This window comes from Ptychodera flava, chromosome 1 (genome assembly GCF_041260155.1).
Source record: "Ptychodera flava strain L36383 chromosome 1, AS_Pfla_20210202, whole genome shotgun sequence".
NCBI classification, from domain to species: domain Eukaryota; kingdom Metazoa; phylum Hemichordata; class Enteropneusta; family Ptychoderidae; genus Ptychodera; species Ptychodera flava.
Genome location: NC_091928.1, coordinates 30,610,590 through 30,632,638, shown reverse-complemented (window position 1 = coordinate 30,632,638; position 22,049 = coordinate 30,610,590). Strand labels below are relative to the sequence as shown.

Below are 22,049 nucleotides of genomic sequence, written 5' to 3'. Positions count from 1 at the left end.
ATGAAATGTGACCTTGGTGACCTTTAACCTCAAATATACATATTTGTCCATAACTCAGTAATCACTAATGCTACACCCTTCATATTTGGTATGATGGGACACCCTATGACGCCACATATTGTACCTCATTAATTATGTGCATATCTAATTTTGAGCGAGCCAATAGAGCCAGAGGTCTGATTTTTGGTATGTAGGTATAAATTAGCAATACAATTTTTTTGACAAAATGTCACGTGACCTCAATGACCTTTGACATCAAATATACATATTTGTGCATAACTCAGTAACCACAAGTGCTGCACTCTTCATATTTGGTATGATGGGACACCTTATGACGCCACCTTTGACCTCAAATATACATATTTGTGCATAACTCAGTAACCACAAGTGCTGCACTCTTCATATTTGGTATGATGGGACACCTTATGACGCCACATATTGTACCTCATTAATTATGCGCATATGTAATTTTGAGCGAGCCAAAAGAGCTAGAAGTCTGATTTTTGGTATATAGGGATAACTTAGCAATACAATTATTTTGAAAAAATGTAATGTGACGTCAATGACCTTTGACCTCAAATATACATATTTGTCCAAACTCAGTAACCACAAATGCTACACCCTTCATATTTGGTATGATGGGACACCTTATGACGCCACATATTGTACCTCATTAATTATGCACATATCTAATTTTGAGTGAGCGAATAGAGCTGGAGGTCTGATTTTTGGTATATAGGGATAACTTAGCAATACAATTTTTTTGACAAAATGTCACGTGACCTTGGTGACCTTTGACCTCAAATATACATATTTGTCCATAACTCAGTAACCACAAGTGCTACACCCTTCATATATGGTATGATGGGACACCTTATGACGCCACATATTGTTCCTCATTAATTATGTGCATATCTAATTTTGAGCGAGCCAATAGAGCTAGATGTCTGATTTTTGGTATGTAGGGATAACTTAGCAATACAATTTTTTTGACAAAATGTCACGTGACCTCGGTGACCTTTGACCCCAAATATACATATTTGTCCATAACTCAGGAACCACAAGTGCTACACCCTTCATATTTGGTATGATGGGACACCTTATGACGCCACATATTGTACCTCATTCATTATGTGCATATCTAATTTTGAACAAGCCAATAGAGGTAAATGTATGATTTTTAGTATATAGGGTTAGACTATAGGATAGAATTTTTTTGACAAAATGTCATGTGACCTCGATAACCTTTTACCTAAAATACACGATTATGTCAATAAATAAGTAACCACAAGTGCTTTGTCCTTTATATTTAGTAGGATGGGAGACCTTATGACAACACATGCTTTACCTCGTTAATGATGCCCATATATAATTGTGGGCAAGCCAATAGAGCTAGAGGTCTGAATTTTGGCATATATGGATTAATAAGCAATACAATGTTTTTTTTTCCAAAATGTCACGTGACCTTGATGACGTTTGACCTTGAATATGCATATATATGCATAACTCAGTAATCACAAGTTCTTTACGCTTCAATTTTGATAGGATAATAGACCTTAAGATGTCACATCTTGTACCTCATTTATTATGCACATATGTATTTCTTGGCTGGCCAATACAGCTAGAGGTTTGATCTTTTTTCCCGATTTAGAACCATAACTTAGACATGCCTCTTGTTTCAAATTGGGAACAATGACATAGACCTATTTGTCCATAGATCTGAACATATACACTTTAGTGATACTTCTTAATGACCTCATTTCCCTGCCCCCTCAAGACTAATACTCCTATTACAAGTGGGGACTATGTCATTGTCCAATGACTTATTCATGAGTATTATGCCTTTGACATACCTCTGCGCACGTTCGCTGGTTTCAGAGGCTATTCTCTTGTATCTGAATCTACGCTTTGTTGTATGTAAATGCCATATCACAGGAAGACTCCTTGACTGTCAACAGCCACCTGTGCCAAAGTGGTTTGGGACAAGCATACGTAACGGCACCTGCCACTGTGGCTACGTAGGTGTTTATGAAAAGAAAGTACGAGGGACTATCGACAGTCTAGAAGGCTCCCTATTGTCCCCTTCTTAATCGTAGTTATCTTTAAAATGTGAAACTTTCTGAGTATTGCAAATATTCAAGGAGCGCTTTTGAACTGAACAGAGTATGCCCTTGTTTAATCGCTTTTGTGAAAATAATCAGTGTAAGAAATTCTGAAGATTGCATTTGTAAAAGCAGCAAAGTTAATGTTTATCTCACTGAATCATTTAGTACGTAATTATTTATTTAGTACTTAATTATTTATTTGTAGTAACTTATTAGTAAGCTTTCAGTTTTTTTCTCCAAATATAATGACAAGTAAGAAGTAGCGTCTTCGGACTTGTGTTAAAATTTTGTGATGTGAAAGGGGCAGTTCTCAATCCCTGGTTCTCTCATTAGTTGTTGTTGACATTGAGTACTTACATGGATTTAGCCCATTGCTTTCGTTGGAATTTTTATCGTATCAGCCAATTTGCTATAAGATGAAGCTGATAATTTGTGTGCCCCTTTAACCAACGTGTATTTGTAATTTCCAAGATTGAAGGTAAGCAGCTGTGAATACGTTGAAATTGATATCCACTAACATTTTTGTCGATGTCTACCTCTTACAGAAAGCAATATTGCTACAAACATCGCCATAAACAAGACTTTATCACTATGCCTGAAGGGTTCATTGAATCACATAATACAACAGAGAGTGGATCAAATGGGTATGATCAAGGGAGATTTGAAATTCGGGAATACGAATCTATTTCGGATGCAGTTAAAGTAGAGCATGTCGCGATGATTAACATCGCTGAATCTGTCGAGAAAGCAAAGGTAGACGAAACGATAGACTCACCTTCCGGAGGAACAGCCGTCGAAAGTCCGCAGGAAAGAGATGATAGGTTATGTTATGAGAAACTTGACCCTAAAACGCGCAATGAGAACCTATACACTGGCCTAGCAAAATATGAAGAAATTTCGAGGAGATTTGAAATTCCGGAATATGAAAATGTTCCTGATGCAGTTAAACTAAACTATGCTAGGAAGATAATCGCTGAATCTGTCGAGAAAGCAAAGGTAGACGAACCGAATGGCTCGCCTTCTGTGGCAAGGGCCGTTGAAAGTTCACAGGAAAGAGATGATAAATCACCTTATGAGAAACTTGACCCTTTAACGCGCACTGAGCACCAATACATCGGTCTGACAAAATATGAAGAAATTCACCAGAGTGACGAAACTTTGTCCTCACGAGAAGAATCACTCGCTATGTCGACGTACGAGCCTATACGTCCATCGCTTCTAAGCGATAATACGTACTGTAGTCTCCAGGAAAACAACGTCGATAATAGTATTTAACAGGGCCTGGTGAAGAAAATGACTCGAGGACGATTTTCCATGACACGCTTTTGTATGCAAACCTTTGTGATACATTTTTTTAGATTTATGGCTGAAATATTCATTTTTAAGTCAGACAATAATTTCAATAGGGAATATTGTAAGTGAATATTCACGAACCTGAATGAAATCTGTAACAGTCTTTGTGACGGCCACTGTGAACGGCAAATGTGTACCGTGACTTGTGTTTTAGGGGGAAACTGTCAGAAGTCTACATAGTATTTTATGTGTTCTCCCAGAAACACGATTATTTTATAGCCATGGTAAACCCTGCTTATTTCTATCATTAAAAATTAATTCGACATCCTTAACTATTATATTGGGTTCATAAGTACATCAGACAAGATTAATATACTTCAAGTGATGATCATCGAAATATCGAACGCCAGATGAAGGACACTTTATGTTTCGATACGTTTCTGGTCTTTTTTAAGCTAAAGAATATTGCCGAACATATTGAATCTGTAAATATGAAATATTCTGATGTGGTCTTTGTAAGGATGGAGTTAGTGTAACAGTGAAAAATCAGTACAAACGGTATATCTTACCACAGAGGAAATTTAAATGTATCGGTTTTATCGAGGTTAGAGACAGCACATTATAAAATTATAACAGACAAATAAAGAACCATATTCTCTGGAGTAATTTTGTCAATGTAACTGTCTTCAATGCACCATTATTTACCCCTGAAAAAATTATCCAAATAGCGAATGCCATCAACTTCCCTTGCTTTTGAATAGTGTTTGTAAGCAGATGCTTGAAACAAAGGATATGACGTGTGCAGCATTGTTTGGGAGATGTCTACTGTTAAGTTCCTGGAATGCTGTGAAAGATTCTATGATCACTGTATTTTGGTACTCCCTTTCTATTTCATGATTACCATGTGCCAATGCATTATTTTGAGTAACATATATATATATATATATATATATATATATATATATATATATATATATATATATATATATATATATATTTGAGTAAAATATTATCAGTGTCCTAATATTTACTTCAATAAAACTTTGAAAATGTTGTTCGAAACATTTTTAAATCATCCGACTTTCTAGTTTCTTTGTGCTCGCGTTTCAACACTTTAATTCCCCTCTAGCTCGGTCAAATAATGTGATTTATTTCACATCATGTTCTTTAAATACTACATAACAAACGACAATTCTTTGCAATAAATATCTTACATCTTGAATAAGGGTCATTTCAACTTTGCTCATCGTGATTTTAATCATATTTTTGGAATGTCAATATTTTGCCTTTATCGAGTGTTAACTGTATACAAATCCATTTTTGCAAACGCTATATGAGGTCGAATGAGCCGCGCATCATTTTTTATCAATAGAGGAAACTGCTCTGCTTACGACAAGGTAACCATTAACATAATCAAGGCTCATGAAGATATTTCCGTGTGTACACTTACTCTTTTACCACGAGGTGAAGCCAACAACTCGTATAACATGTTGTTTAACTTTAACATTTCTTCGAAGACTTAGTTCTCGGCTTATGACGACAGACTAATGGATTTGTCTAATTATAAAGCTGCACGACACCTTCCAAAATTAACGATTTCCCGATTTTTTGTCCTTGGAGTTGGATAATAAAACCATGGTCAGGATGATAGCATAGACAGCTCCCTCTGGTGAAATGCTAATACTTTATTTATCAGAAAACAAAAATGTGTGAGAGCAAGAAAATTAAAATTTCGTGTTCTGGGTATTTTGTTTCTGTTCCTTTCAAGTGGTTGTCTTTATTACTGGCGCTTGTTATTGCGTATAAGTTCAGTCACTTTGTTTAACTATATTTAGCTTCATGATCTGGCTTTTTCTTCTCTACACACATTAATGCAACTGCCACAGTGTCCTGAAGTCGCATGCTAGACTCTAGGGATTTTGAAAGTAACGACAGTTCACGGATGCTATGCAGGTGATAGTTTTTTGTCATATTTTCATTATGAATAATAAGTCATGGGTTTGCGGATTTTTGTTGATTATTCGCCAAATAGGGCCTTGGTCCTCTAGCAGAAAACATAAACGCCGGTTTCAGCTAATCCGAGTACAGGATTGAAACAAGGCATATCATACATTGTGCTATATGTGATAGGGATACACTTCAGTACTCAATACGTGCCTGTGCAGAATTACCGCTCTGTTTACCTAAGTGACGTTAAAAATTTACAATTGAGGAGTTTCACCTCGATGATTTTGCCTGCGACAAATCTTTTTAAAGTGTTCACGTAATTGTAAAGCACATTCACACAGGTCATTGTTCATTGAACGCTATAGCTGGTTCTGGTCATGTGGTAGTTCCTAGTTCATGTGAAATGAAATGCATTCACTCAAAAACATTAACACTACCAATATTCACAGAAGCTCACAATGTTGTAATATTGTAAACAAATCAAAAGAGTGAAAACAAAACGCCATTTTTTTCATTCATACACAAAATCAGAACGGTAGAGTTATATCCATATTCAACTCGTTCACCGCCAGTATGGTCACCTTTCACTAATTTTGCTTTGTAGTTAAGAGAGAGAAGCAGTAACGCAGTTACACCAGGATTAAAACACCAGTATGCGTGCTCTGTATTAAAAGAATGCCTCGCCGAAGAATGCAGACGAGTAATCTTATCCTTTTACCGAGTGCGTAGTCGTGATTATAACATCATGTCGTTTTCGAGGGATGGCTAGAAACTTATGGAGGCGTGACGTGGATAAGTTCTGAAGTCGATAGCCTGAGACCATGACTTCTGCTTTTGTGAGTAGGATCGATGAAAAGCGTTATCAGGGGCCACACTTTCAAGTATACACTGTTTTATGGTCTGGTGTTTCAAGTTTTAGACTTGATTGAGTGTGGAATAAATAGAGTTGAAGACGATCTAACATTTACTGTACACAAAAGGTTGTCCCAAAGACCGGTGAGCGTTTCACGGACTGGTGACATCGTCTCACCACCAAGCCAAATTGGCCTATGGTACAATGGGTGCTATAATTGATAGGTCCTTCATGAGTTATTGTTACTATTTTATACCCAATCTTTCCAATCATTGCGCCGTTACGGTATGACGATGCCTTTTCAAACAGAAACGCGAACACTAAAATTCGCATGCAACCTCTGAACCGGGAAATCGGACATAACATATTTCTTTGTCTCGTTTACATCCACACCGCTGGAGGAAAGCCATACTACCTAAAGAGTTACCGTCAACGTAGAGTAATGAAAAGCAAAAGGTGGCAAGCCAGAACTACCTCATTGCTTGTTGTCGTCCTCCTACTCGTCGTTAACGTTTTCAGCGTACGAGGAAATAGAGGTAAGGTAAAAATAGAACACACTATAAATTACTTTGAATTTCAAAGATGTCTCGAAGTTTAGGAACGCAACATTAACACTACCGAACGTATTGTATATATACATATGCTATCGGGTAGTAAAACACCGACTCGAAGTTTGACACAAATTTTCAGGTAATTAACATTCGAACTCAAAAGGTTAGTATATCTATGCTCAAGTTTTGTGAAATGTACGTCCTTTGAGATGCTGACATTGTGGCAACAACAAAGACGAAGATTTGGCTTGATTGTCGATGCTTTTCATACCACGCGTACGCTGGCCGCCCGAAACTTCTCTAATGTTCATGCAAGCGGAACATAGCCCTCAAATTTTAATGAAGGATAGTTAATAAAACGAATAAAGTAATACTTGCAAATGAAATGCCGCGAGCGCATTTCAGGGGTGAACAAATTCCGAGATGGTGGCTGTATTTATAGTGGTCAGGAGCGGCAGTAATGCCTCGGGTACGTGGTTATGAGAAGGAATTTGTGGTGTGTTACATGTATGTTTACGGGCGATCTGCTGCTTGGGTATTTTACGACACTGCGTTTGTTCAATAGCGTGTAGACTTATCAGCATTGATTAAATACAGCTTTTCTGATAGACAAAGATGAAATCGCTTGTTTAAGTTAGAGTAACTCGAGGCTCCGGCAATAATTGACCGTGATACATCAAAGTCTAAGTCCTTGTTCTTAAGAGACCAAATAAAACTTAATAATACCGTCCCATTCTCACACATTTTGTTATCGAACGATTGCCTGTGATTGGTGAAGTATGTCTTTAAGGTGAAGTACTACGAATTACGTCAAAATTAGGTTGTGGTGTCATTTTCTTGAAACTTTGCACAAATATTCTTGGAAGTTTTGCAATGCAAAAACGAAATAAAAAATGAGGGTCACCACGTTCGTTTCCATGGAAACGAGCGTTAAAATGGCGTGAGAAATAAATAAAAATGATATAATTCACTTAACATAAAGAAAGCAATTATAAAACGCCTAGCAAATGAGTTAATTTTAATAAATACCAAGAATTAAGATCCATATCTATCGAATGTATAGTTTTCATGATGTTTGTAAAGAAAGTTTAACATAAGTATTGATTACAAAATGACGATATCGAAATTATATCACTACATAATTTTTGAAATTTCTTCCTGTCGCTTTGAATGGTGTCATTTTGACAGAACTTGGCGAATAAAATCCTGACATAATACCATTTAGTTTACACTTTTAATAAAGGGTGTCACCACCACGTACTTTTTACAATATCTCCAGGTGAATGGGTAATATGCGCCATGTAAATGGAGAGAAATGTGAATTGTGCGCTCATTTTGAATAAAAACCAGTTTCCTAGGGGGTCAAACTATGACAAGATTGAAGGTCACATGTATTTCTAAGAGATGGGTCAAAAAATTAGGTAAAAGCGCAATTTCAACAATGACAAGTGATATTAAATACATGCGCTACAAATTTGCGGCAGGTTGGAGTTCAATCTGCGCAGAAATGTTTTAAAGCGTGTGCGCGTCCGAATTCGTCGCCCTTTACCTTAAGGTGTTATCAGTGAGGCCTCAGTAAACCTTCTCCTTATTGATTCCTGTTGAGACTTTGACCTTGTAAATGACCCTACTGACTTGATATTCACCTTTAAAAGACCTCTAAACTTTTACCCGCAATAACTTGTAACAAACAGATAGTCGATCGCACTTATCATGTGATTTTATTATACAGGGCATATTTTACATTCAACTGTAACTGGAAAGTGGTGATCAATAAGTCGAAGGAATATCTTGCCGATATGAAAACGATAAAAGTGTAAAAACATGATCAATTAGTGCATCGAGTTACTCTAGCGTAGGAAAGTGATGTAAGCTTTGTCCATCAGAATAGGTACACATAATCTATGCAGAGAGGTCTACGCTTTTAAACAAACGATCTAAGTTTGTTTTCAAAATGCCGCTACCAGAACAAATATCGTTCATCGAATTTGAACACCAACAATAATAGTACATCTAAAGCATATAAATAGTGAAAAGGCAAAAGGAAAAGCTAGATCTGTCCGTAGATTGAAAGATGCTTGATACGTAAGTGGCAGATAGTATTAATTTGTATTTGATCTACCTTTTTATTAATATATATATATATATATATATATATATATATATATATATATATATATATATATATATTATATATTAATATATATATATATATATATACGCCAATAAAAAGAAGAAAGAAGTCCTTATTTTAGTAATCTTGTATGATTACAATATTTAAAGAAATTGACTGACCTGAAATATCACTGGTTATCAAAAATTGCCTAACACAATTTAATACGAAACGCAAGATCTACTCCCTACACAGAAGTGTAAAAGCGATAATGTTAGCTCAAATACCGTGACAACCCAAGTGGCCTGTTTGTGTAAATATACGATTGAAGTTCACCTGGATGGTGTGCGGATGGATTATGGGCTGGTAATGGGAATTAGGCTGTTGTGTTCAATCTGCTCCCTAAGAACGACGGTCAGTCAGCCATACTGACCTCACCAATCTTCAAAACACATTTCTTTTATCCTGGTTGACAGGTTTTTTATGAATATTTATATGCAAATAATAGGTTAATTTGTTTACGCCAGCAAACTTACGCTCTCTCCACCTTTGACCTACAAATCATAAAGGAAGCATTTCCTTACCTTTTCTTTATCATAATTCACGTAAAATCTACATGTTGCTCAGATTTGTAGTTTTATGAAGTGAAACAACCGACTCATAAACACTAAATGGAGTGAAACAACCGACTCATAAACACTAAATGTAGTGAAACAACCGACTCATAAAGACTATCTGAACATTGTAGGAACTAAATTCATTAGTAGTCGTGGCAACTTCAAGCACGACCTCTTTTATCTTTAATACTTGCTTATCTTACAATTTACGGTGTGAGTTAAAAAAATAAACGTTTTCGACTACACTCTGATAACAAATTCAAGTGGATTTTTATGAAGAACTAGCTTATGTGCGAGGAGGGGATAGAAACTCCTTTAAATATAAAATAAATGAATAGGATTACAGTTTACATTTTTGCAATATATCGGATACTCTCTCAATTTTATGCTTTGAGGGTCGGTATTTCATATCTACATATTGTCAGTGCTATCGGTCATGGTATCCTTAAATAAGTTTAAGATTTTTGTCAATCAAATCAATAAATCATTAAAATTCGAAATTTTTAAATTTCACATGTCAGCAGTATACATTCTTGAATATACATTAATTGTGCGGGATATAGGATCACCTTATAGAGAAAATAGCAAATGCTTATCACATTCGTTCCATAGCCATTTTGAATAGATCCCTGAAATACGATCACAGGAACTCTGGAGTGCAGCATTGTAAGAAATAACAGGGACTAACAGGTATTTACAGTACATTTCAAAATGATCACAGGAACTCTGGAGTGCAGCATTGTAAGAAATAACAGGGACTAACAGGTATTTACAGTACATTTCAAAATATCTTGGAATTACAATGTGCTAGGGTGATTAGAAAAAAAACGTTCCTGGCTATGGAAAATAACGCCAAGAGCATTTATTACAAGCGTTCTCTTTCGATAGATTTTGCAACAATTTAACCCAATACGATGTTCACTGTTCTTAAGTAAGGAACATGTTCAGTGTAAGAAATACCAATCGTGGTACCGACCCGTACACACTGTACCGAAAAAACCTGTCGTTGGCGTTCTGCGCAGTTTCATCGACGGGAAATTGATAAAGACAGTATAAGAATGTTCAAGCAGTAAGTGCACGGGTGAGTTTTTGTGGGAATTCGGCAACACTGACGATGTTGACCGTGGCACCGTGAACGTACTTTTGGGTTAAATTGTTGCAAAATTTATCGAAGGAGAACGTTTGTAATTACTGCAGGTGGTGTTATTCTTTATCGCCAAAAACGATTTTCTTATCAACCAAGGACGTTGTAATTCCACGCTATTTTGAAATCCACTGTAAGTGTCAGGAAATATTTTCTTGTATTATGTCATTATTAGTACAGTGTCTTACTCTAGATTCACTCTGTGACTTCGGATGACAAAGGGCACTGCTGTTTGTCGTCCTTCCGCATTGTTAATCAGCGCTTCTAATGCAATCTTGGTCAAAAGCGCCAGCACTCCCACCACGTCTTAAATTTTGCATCGTTCGCCTTTTGAAAGGTGGCGATAACAAACACGATAGACATAAATACCATTGCCAGGAGGATTTGTGAAATTTTTTTCGGCGATGTAGATGTTTTCAAAGAAACAATCAGTTTCACGACTCTACTGAGGGGCCGTAATATACATATATGTTGTCTCTGTCTCCGTTTTATCCGAAATTACTTATAATTAACCTATGATGTCTCAATAATATTATCTGTAACGTGTCAACCACCACTAGATATATGAACCTTTGAGTAACATATCGAGAAAATCCTACAGGAGTAAATTACCTCGGATCGTAACGATATATTTCTGTTTTTCCATCTCTCTGTAGTCATGATATGATGACAAACCTTTCTTATGAGAAATAGTCATACAGAAAATTGTATCACATTAATATCTGTCAACCAAGGCTAAATGATGGACGTAAAATTTCTCGTCCCATTTATTTTGAATCAATATCTGATTGCTACACGATCAGTCAAGAGTCTACCTAACACGTTGTGCTCTATGCGATTTGTAAATAAAGTAAAAATGCCTCTGCAATCATAAAAGATAAAACATGCCAACCCATACTGTGAGATTATGTCGACCTCTTAACACGTGATCTAGGTCTTCTCTAAACAGCTGCTTTACCTCTGAAATGATCTCCAAACGACAAATAGCTGCATTGTGATGTCGATTTCTGTCACCTCCATAGCAGACCGGTCAAATACCACCGCCAATATTTCTAATGACCAAGTGCTGATGGAAGCAATGACGTTTGCTTACGTTTTTACACTGAACTTGGTATTTAGCAGACGAACATAGTCGCTTGTCATGATGTTACGAAAGCCTTCGCTTGTTTTCTTGAAATTGAATAAAACTGAAATGAAAAATTGTCGAAAATTTGTTAGAACTAAAAAGATTAGATAAATGAATGGTTGACAAATTTGCACTAATATGAGCAACTTTTGTCACAACAAATGTCCTTGACGATTTAACAAGAAACCTTTAGACCTCTGAACGTACAGTGAAACTCCTAAACAAACTATGTTTTAGGCAATTACTCTTACATTCGTTTATGTTATTGCACGATTTTACAGTAAAGGTTCGGCTTGTTAACGGATCGTCTCCTTTTGAGGGCCTCGTTGAACTGTATGTGAACGACACCACAGACTGGTTACCTGTATGTGGAACTCGGGGCGTGTGTGGCAGTTTTGGGACGCCGATGTCGTTTGTAATCAACTTCGTAAGCACGATCATAGATTTTACTCAAGTACAATCAGTCACTATTTCTCGAAGATCAAAGGCCTTTATGAATTAATTCCGTCTAGCTGATAATACCATACCAAAACTATTATAACATCCTTAAGTACCTTGAATCGAAATAGTGCAATATTCGTGTTATTGTCAGCTTCCCTATTGGCGCCAGGCACTAGGATAGTTTGCAACCATCATTCTTCCGACGATAAATTTAATTTTTCAAACTTTGAATGTATCTTCTAGTATATAAAATATAGCTGCAATATCATCGAGTTACTGGAGAATGTTTACGATTTTGATATTTAATGGTTTAGTATTGTGTATTTTTTATTTCCTGTAGGTTGTTATTTATCTATATTTGCTTTTTACTCTAGGGACGGTTTTCCTCTATTAAAGTGAATAATGATGAAAAACATTAGCTAAATGTAATGTTAATTTGAATTCGTTCTACAGGTTACAATGGTACAATGCGATCAGGACGGGAGGATGGTCTTTTACGGAACGACTCTCGTAGAGTCGTAGATCACGTTACCTGTCCGGAAAACTCCACCACAATCGATGATTGTAGCTTTGATATTGAGGAACCCGGCCACTGCACTGATGCCGCCATGATTACATGTAACTGTAGGTTTAATAACGATTGCTGGCGATCACACGACATTGTTTCAGTTATGCCTCTGTTCACCTCCACGACCTTAGTCTTTTTCATGGAATTTCTGATCAATGGCCAATAACCGACTTGTCTAGGTTACAAATTTCAGTCGAAAAGAGAGAGAGACATCACATTATTTAGTTATTGATACTTCACACCTACTTTAAGTCTGCCATTTGTGTTTCTCAATTTTCTTCGCGTTATATGCCATTGAGTATAATTGATTGTGGTTAGCCGATTGACTTAAGTCTGCCTGATCAAGCTCACTACGTCTCGATTACGACCATCCCGTAATCTAACATAATTATGTATTCACGTCATTCAACGCAGAATCTAATCAGTCAAAGATCGTAAAAGGCGTAAAGATTACTAGGAATTTATTTAATTTACAATAGTGACACTATGGTGAATTTAGATCGAGTTGGCTGCGGCAAAGTAAAGTATAGCATGTGTCAAATCGTCTTGGGATGGATCAAGTTGTAGTCGAGTTAGTTTTTGGTATTAATCGGTCTTAGGGTTAATTGATATATGTCGAATAGTTTCATGTATCTTCTAATATATAAAATATAGCTGAAATACATAATATTCGACACGTGTTTAATCTAATAATATGGGAATACGTCGAACAACGGCCAAAATAAACCTGTTTCTAATAAAAAGGTTTGCGATTTCTAATACTGAACAGTATGGAAAAACGATTAAGTCTTGCCCAAGTGATTCACCGTTCCTTTATCATCTTGCGAGAAACACCCATTCTGCAATTATATTGTGTTTCATTAATCTAGTTGATGGTTACATTGGATGTTTCAACAATAACGCAAGCGATCCAGTACTTCCCGATGACGAAGAGGAAAACAATGCCATGACGATTGAATGGTGTCTGGACTACTGCAGGGAACGTAACTGGACGTATGCAGGATTGTACTGGCGTAAATATTGTCACTGTGGTAGACAGGGAACGGACTACGCAAGACATGGAGAGTCACGAACTTATCAGTGTAGCACTCCTTGTGGTGGAAATTACCGGCAAATATGTGGTGGCAGTGGAACGAGAAGAATAAGCATCTATCAAAGTAAGTACATCAGTACATCAAGGGGAACCTCTCATTTATCATCTGCAGAAGTTGACGCAAATTTGATGATAGCCGTCGATGAAATTAAAAGAAGATGATCAACTTGATGTCAGAGGGATGGACAAGAAGTTTTTTTCTGTTTCTACTGTGAGTGTGCTTATGAAGGGATATAAATGTACAGAATTTGAAATTGTTTATACTACTACTCTATGAAATTAATGGAAAACATGCCAATGTCTCTTTGTAGCCCATTTAGGAGCATGTGGAGGTAAAGTGAGCATAAACCGTTCTCGGACAATCTACTCTCCTGGATTTCCAGGATATTATCCAATTCTCAGGATTGTACCTGGACCCTATCATCCTCAAATTCAATGAGTTTTAAGATGAGCTTTTCCTTTGGACATTGGATAGTACTGATGATTACGTAATATTCTATGATGTCATCGATGGTGAGAGGCGCGTCATTCGTCAGTTTAGCGGATCTGACGTACCGGAAGTGGTATGTTCACACTCCAGTGAGGTGCTCGTGTACTTTTATTCAGGAAACAGCAGTGGTTCGAGAACAGGGCTCTTTGCCACTACCTTTATAGGTACAGCTATGTATATTATCAGATATCTGAAAGTAACGCGATTAATTCTGTGTCATCCACAGGGATCGTAAGATGTTGAATATGCAAATATGTTTCGTCTGCGTTGCTGTATCATCTTTTATTCCTTACTCATTGCTTTGTTCGTTTGTAATCCCAGTGATCGTCAGAGAACTGTTACACACTCTTACATGCTGGACCAAGCTTCGTTTATCACCATTGATTATTGAACGTGAATGAAGTACATCTATGACAAAATGTGAAACATCAAAATGAAATGAAGGTGATACACCTTTCGGTATCACAGCAGCAACGGTTTGAGAGTAACTTCATAAGATTAACCATGCGTTGTAACGGAAGGGTTGCTTGCTACAAAGTTGTACAATGCAACATTAGACCGAAAAAATGCTTGCAGTCAAAGTGTGATTAACTTGTGACATTTTTCGGATACATTGTATTACCAAGGTCTAAAGTAAGTATAATATTCCTTGGCAACTGATAGTAAATCGCTATTGATGCCTTTCATCGGAAGATTTCTACATAATACTCTTTCAGTCAGCCGCAAACATTGCTATAAAATCTAATTTTCAGAAGTGTACACTGCTTGTCCACTCCCAAGAGAAATCAAGCATGGCCACTTCAATGTAACTGGTGACTGCACTAAGAACTGGACGCTATCAGTCACATGTAACGAGGGTCTACAAGTGAACACATCCCATTCAAGTGTTGTCTGTTATGAAGGTCATGGATGGAATGATACTTTACCGACTTGTACCGGTATTAAGCCTTGATTTTATAGTGTAAGATTTTATAACGACCATTGAGTTTAAATATATCACATTTTCTTGTGTCGAAATGGATAAGCCATAAAATGTCTTCATTTAAATTCACAATCTATATGAATATCAAGTATATGAATATCAAGTTATCATCTTCGCCGCACTTCTTCGAAGCATTTCACCATATACTGAAGTACGGTATCATACGCGTACCGGTGACCGCCACCTCTTACGTCATACTCGTGAGCAGTCTAATTCAATTCTTCAGGGAGCATGATTGTTTATTACCAATGATATTAGAGTTAAATGATTCTGAAATGAAGTATTTTGAGCGAAGGTTCATGATAATGCAGCCTGCAATATCAGAGTACGGAAATTCGCAAACGGAATAGGTATTTCATATAAGCCACGTCATAAGCTGGGTCCTCAGATATTTTGTGAGTCTTGTACAATGTACATACAACCGCCCATTTTCTCTCAGTAGCCGTGCATATGTTTAAGTATTTATGTAGTAAGGTTGTGTAGTTATTAAGAATGTATAGATTCGTGATTTTATAACATGATACCACTATTTATAATATTCCAAGCTGAAGTAGCGGTCAAACTGACGGATGGAGTATTGCCGAATGAAGGATTTGTTGAAGTGTTTGACTCCGAGTATGGTTGGCTTAAAGTGTGCCTGAAAGGAAGTGGAGACAAAACGTGGAGTTGGAATGAAGCCGATGTTGTCTGCACTCAGCTAGGTAAAGTTATCGATCGTGTATCAATGCCCGAGTCGTATTAGAGAAGCTTGACAAGTAATATGTTATTTTGACAGTATCTGATAGGGGAATACTTAAATCACCAAAATTCATTAATGTGAAGAAATTAATTCTCCGATGTAGGTGACAGTATGTCATAAATTGGTTCTATCGATTTACGTATTATTGGCCCAAATTTCTGTCTACACTTAGGTGAACGCGCCCATTACCGGGTCAACCATTTGTTTAGTTAAGAGCAGCACGCGTCAAATTCAGAAATGTCGTCTGAATTATCATTGATGGCCGACAATACATTCACTACCTGGGAGATATTCGAAAATAGCTGCTAGATTTTTCGCTTCCTGTTGACGGTGACAAATGAATTATAAAAGGAATTATATTGAAAAGAGCTTGTTTTCTTTGCAATTCTCCGAACTTATTCACATTTGTCATCGTCAACAGGGAGCGAAAAAATATGGCAGCTTTGTTCGAATATCTCCCAGCTATTAAATGTGTTGTCGGCCATTACTTACGACGACATTTCTGAATTTGACATAAGTTCGGAGAATTGCAAAGAAAAGAGCTCTTTTCAATATAATTCCTTTCAATAGAACCTTATTAATCCAAAAGAGGGACAATTAAACGTGTGACTCAAATACATCAACATATTAAAAATATACAAAAAGTACATGGACTCAAAACAAACACACACAAATTGTACGCAACAGCATAGCGGTGGGTATGAACGACAACTCGCACCGGTTTAGCCTGCATTCAGATCCCTGTAGAGGTGAAAGCAGAAAACTATCGTCGGCAAACTTTACAAGATGGCTACCTTCATGACATTGTTTACTTCTACAATCATCAGTATAAAGGATGTACAACAGATGAGATACGACGCACCCCTGAGGAGAACCATTATTTGTTTTTATCAAAGTCGACATGAGACCATTGACAGAAACCCTATCTATTTGTGAGAAGGTCAAGAATAAAGATTACGAGTTACTACTAATATCAAACTTGAAGAGTTTCTCTCCAAGCGTGTGGGGTTGAATTGTATCGCAAGCACTTGAGAAATCTGCAAAACGGATTTTTGCATGACCACCTGTTTTTTCTAGATATTTGTACACGTTACTAAGAATGAAAAGCTTAGCATCTTTAGCACTCTTTCCTGCAAATTGCAGGGCATCTAGTTTATGTTCAACCGTTGTCAGAATGTATTGTATCTAATTATACTTTCAAACGTTTTCATTAACAAAGAAGGAAGAGCAATGGGTCAAAAATCATAGGGTTCATATGGGTTAGTTTTCTGTGGGACTGTTACCACTATAGAATTTTTCCATATGACAGGAATAATAGCCTTGTCAAGAGAAACTTGAAAGAGGTATTGTTAGACTGCACCACACAAATCAGTACATAACTTTTGGTCGGGACCATAAATATTATCAGGACCTGGACTTTTGTTTACATTCAATGATTTTGAAGTTTTAAGTTCGCTCCACTGATTCAATACACGCTAATCTCGCTCATAAGCGACATTTTCCACTATTGTTGCGATGAAGAGAAGATTCAAATTAAATTTTAAGTAAATTCTTTCGTTTGATCCCCCTCCAAGCCAACTAAATCAATTGCAGGGCAAACAAGTGATTCTTTCAAATGTGATAAGGTGTATGACAAATTTTCACGGACTGTAACGGCTCTTTTGGCCATTGAAAGTACAGCGGAAGTACCCGAGTGAGTACTCTACTCCGGCCGAAAAAGCCGTATGCAATCCATAAAGATTACTATTTTTATATCTGCTATCACTCTTCAGGATACGATGGTGCCATGCGACCTACCCTAAGCAGACCAGAAGCAGATGACATTTTCGGTATTGCTTCTATTGATTGTATAGGCAATGAGAATTCGATACTGGAATGTAATTATTCACCTACAAATTCATGTGTCGATTTCATCAAGACCAGATGTAACTGTAAGTCATTCATGCAGTATTTTGTTCAGAAATGTTGGAAATCGCTGAATTCACTTTAATTCGTTCAGCTTTACAGTTTATTTCTTCGGAAATTATAGCGTATATTTTATAACAAAGGAAATATCAGTCAATCTTTTTATGGCAATCATGTATATAAATCAAGTTTGGAATATAAATTAATTGGGTAGTGATAAATGTGATTGCACCTGTCTTCTGCATAGACATCGGATACGTTGGCTGCTTTAATCATGGCGTGGTAGATCATCGCTGGAATTCAAGTGATTTCGTCGCCAATTCTACAATGACGATAGAATGGTGCCTTGAATACTGTCGATCACGTGACATGTCCTATGCTGGATTGAAGTACAGAAGCAATGTTATTGTGGACAGAGAAGTCCTGATGAAAATTACAGAAGGCGAAATAACAATTGTAATCGGGCATGCGAAGGAGACAAGTCACAAATTTGCGGAGGAAGAAGTGCTCTATCTGTATATCCTAGTAAGTACCATGATATTGATTTCTACATGACACTAAGATCAAGAACGAATATACGATAGTCAAGCAGTTAATATACCTTTTCAATCATGATGTCCTTTTAATGTATAGTCGGGCATTTTCTCAAGTATCTTCAAACTTAGCATCCCGTATTTACTATATCTCACAGCGATGTCGTTATATCATATCGGCGAAAAGGGCGACCTAGGAGCTAGAGGGCAAGGTTCTAGCATAGTGACTAACCATATATCTCCATAAAAATTGATATTATATCACTTAACATGTATGTTTGCACTTCAGGTGTGTCTCAGCATGTGCCAAGGTATTTCACACCAATCAGCTCTATCCACAATATGTAAATTTTACAACATCACCCGTTGTAGCCATGGTTTGTATTTACACGTCCTTTATTCTTAAGTGCGAATCATCTTTTAATGCACGAATCACACCAAACACCTTTTTACCTCGCACATAGCGTCCATGGGAGCCTGTGGAGGTCACGTGAAAGCATCAGGAGTCATCTACTCACCTGGATTTCCTGGAAACTATCCTTATAATCAAACCTGCAACTGGATTTTATCAGCATCGAAGAATAGCACCATCAAAATGGAATTTCTGTTTCTTAACTTTGGCGGTGCAAACCATGAGAAAAAATGCCGAGAGGTTTTGACCGGTTGACCTCGCTGTTAATTTTATGCAGGAAATTACAATAACAATGCTTGGTCGAATGACGCAGTGCCTTGAGGGAGGGATCACCAGTGGTATATGGGGAGGAGTACCTTCCCGATGGTGATAAGTGGTGCAGATTACCGTCGCCTAGGTGACTGGCGTATACGCGTGCCAAAAGACACCTATGGTTGATTTCCTGTTGACCAGTCGGATGGCAGAGTTGCAAATACCTGGACTGAACCATTTGGTTTTTGTGGGGTGTCGGTGGTACTTTGACAATATAAGTAAAAATGCACATATATTGAGTTTATTGTCTTGTTTATGAGCGGCCAGTATTTCCAACAGCATAAATTATGTGCATTTGCCCTTGAAGGAATAAATAATTTTCGAATAAAACATCGCGAATGTAACTACATTCCTTAAGCTCGACGTACACTTAAGTGCCCCAAAGAACCATGAAATCGCCCGACTTTCGATTGAAGAGATGAGTTTTGCCAAACCGCGTATACAGAAAAAGTGGCAGATGACTTTATTTTTAGAATCATAGACAGTATAGCGAGATGTAAAAAATGTGAAACAGGCTCCCCACCTAACTATCCTAAATGTTTTTGTGTCGAGTTTGTGTTTGATTCGTTTCGAAAATGTGTTCCTACATTCTTATCCGATTGTTTGTGTTAATGAAATGTTTGTTTCGCTTTGGATATTTGTAGAGAAGTTTGGATTAGTGTGTACGGTAATGTTTTGTTTGTGTGGGGAAAGCTTATGGCGAGACGCAGCCGGACCTATGTTGTTACAAAAGTTGATAGAGTCGCCCTTTGACGCTTGCGTTTCAAACCCGAGTGTGGTTTCTCATCAGTCGCAGTGTAGATTCTTTCCTTAGTTTGTGTTTGTGAAAATTTATTTTAATGCATTTTAGTGGTCTTGCTTTCCGATTAGCGAGGCAAGTATATTAATTTTGGTCACGTTGTGAGTCCGTTTGGTGGTTCGGTTTGTTTGTTCTATATTTCTTTACTTCGGTAAATTTTGTTTTGACTGGTGTGTCTTTTAGATTTTTGCGGAGGTTTGTTAATTTTTAGGCAATAAGTACCACTGCGGGGTACGGATTTTATGTTTATTGGATCAAGATACTTACAAGTATCCTGGTTGATGTGCTTGTTCTCGTACATTTTAATTAATAGTTCGTTTACTTTGTTTACTGTTTGTTCTGACTTGTTGTGTATAATACTGAGTGTTACGTAATTGCCTTTCGCATTCGAGTACGTAATCGTTTGTGTTGACAATAACGAAAAACCGACCCTTGTCGAAGGGTTATTTTCCCAAAATTTGTCCAATGTTTGCAAGCTGGTTTATCGCGATTCTTTTGGCACGCGACATGTTTTATTTCCTTGTTTGAAAGGGTATCTCTAGAAGTGCGAGTTTAAAAGCTTCAGATAGCTTTCAAGTTTTTGTTTTTTTGTTGTTCGTGGAGTCCAATTTGACTTTTCTTTGAATTGGTGTTGTCATGGAGGTAGTTTCCTACCTCCATGCTACCTCCATGGTGTTGTTGCGATTGTTTGTGTCTCACGATGTAGTGTAGTCACATTATACTTTATTTGTTGAAATCCTGAGGTGTGGTTTTATTCTGTTTGGTTTTGTTGGTGTCCGAATGAATTTTAAGGCTTTTGCCTAGTACTATTTTTCGGAGTTTCATAGTTTGAGCGATGATAGGTTGTTGTTGAATTTCATGTTGTTGTCGGCTTTTCTTTGGAAATAGCTGATTTATTTCCACGGCCATGTTTTCTGTTACGTTACTGTGATTGTTTATTTTGTATTTAATGTTGTGTTTCAATTGTTTGATATGTGTACGATTTTTGTTATTTCTTTTAAGTGTTTGTGTGTTCTATGTCATTTTATCGTATTTTTTTGTAGTTCCCTTTTTGGAGTATTGGTGGCCCTGAAAAGGGCCGCTTGGTATGGGTTTTTGTTAGCGCTTGGCGCGTTTGTTTTGGCGATGAAGCCTAGCTTTTTATGCTTCTTTTCGCCGATTCGATGTGCTTGGTGAGTAGGTGTTTGCCGCCTTCTTGTCACTGTGTGTGCGTACATGGACAGTCTGCATAGCCCTTGAATGTGGTCTCGATTTTGATCAAACTTACAATTTAGGAGTATATATCAAAACTGATAAATGATTTATGTGATTACTGTAGCTATAGATAGGCTACATTCAGGACGGGCAGCGACGGACAGTAATTAGTAGGCAAAACAGGTGGTTTTCACCGTGGGCAGAACTCGGTGCAATGATACTGAACATTAATAGTAAGCCTGTCACCTTGAAGGTAATGCTGTAGGTGAAACACCGTGGGTGGAGGGACGGTGGGTGAAACAAGGACTTCAAACACACGATGGTACAAACAACACCAACAAGTGAAACGTACACATAGAAATACACGCGTTCCTACGTTGTGCCCACCCGGGCCACGCGATTAAAATATGACTGATACTGCTGGATAGTGTTAATTGGGTCGGTAAACAGTCAATTAATAGTTTAATTGACTACCTGGGTGATTGGCAGGTCGTGTCCAACGACGCATATGCAAAGCAGGCACAAAGACAAAAGCCCCCAAAGTTATTGACAGCTGGCCAGGGGTCACCATGAATACGTAATGAAGCTTCACTACGCAGAAACTGCGTAGTCAAGCCCTTCTTAAACGGTCAAAACCTCTCGGCATTTTCCGGCATGGATTCGGTAACGATGACTGAAGTAATAGATGGTATCCACTACGACATAGGACGGTTTGAAAAATCATCTGACCTATCAAAAGAAATATTGTCTTATTCAAACGACGTTTATATCACCTTTAACTCGGAATATCGACAATATATCAGCAATGACATATTTGCTTTACATTTTGAAG

The 22,049-nt window shown here is 37.3% G+C and overlaps 1 protein-coding gene across 1 annotated transcript; it reads left to right on the top strand.

The window, feature by feature from the left end:
• Window positions 1-12,034: 12,034 nt before the first annotated feature.
• LOC139137035 (kremen protein 1-like) lies at window positions 12,035-15,273 on the top strand. The gene is made up of 5 exons (XM_070705007.1): window positions 12,035-12,176; window positions 12,644-12,814; window positions 13,628-13,915; window positions 14,163-14,505; window positions 15,094-15,273. Exons 1-4 carry the CDS (start codon window positions 12,116-12,118, stop codon window positions 14,288-14,290), a joined length of 648 nt encoding a protein of 215 aa, XP_070561108.1. The 5' UTR covers window positions 12,035-12,115; the 3' UTR covers window positions 14,291-14,505; window positions 15,094-15,273.
• Window positions 15,274-22,049: the final 6,776 nt, after the last annotated feature.

Coding starts and splice junctions, on each gene's coding strand:
- LOC139137035 (XM_070705007.1), top strand. CDS start 12,116: ATGTGGAACTCGGGGCGTGTGTGGCAGTTTTGGGACGCCGATGTCGTT. Junction 12,815..13,627: donor CGCCATGATTACATGTAACT/GTAGGTTTAATA, acceptor TCATTAATCTAG/TTGATGGTTACATTGGATGT. Junction 13,916..14,162: donor AAGAATAAGCATCTATCAAA/GTAAGTACATCA, acceptor GTCTCTTTGTAG/CCCATTTAGGAGCATGTGGA.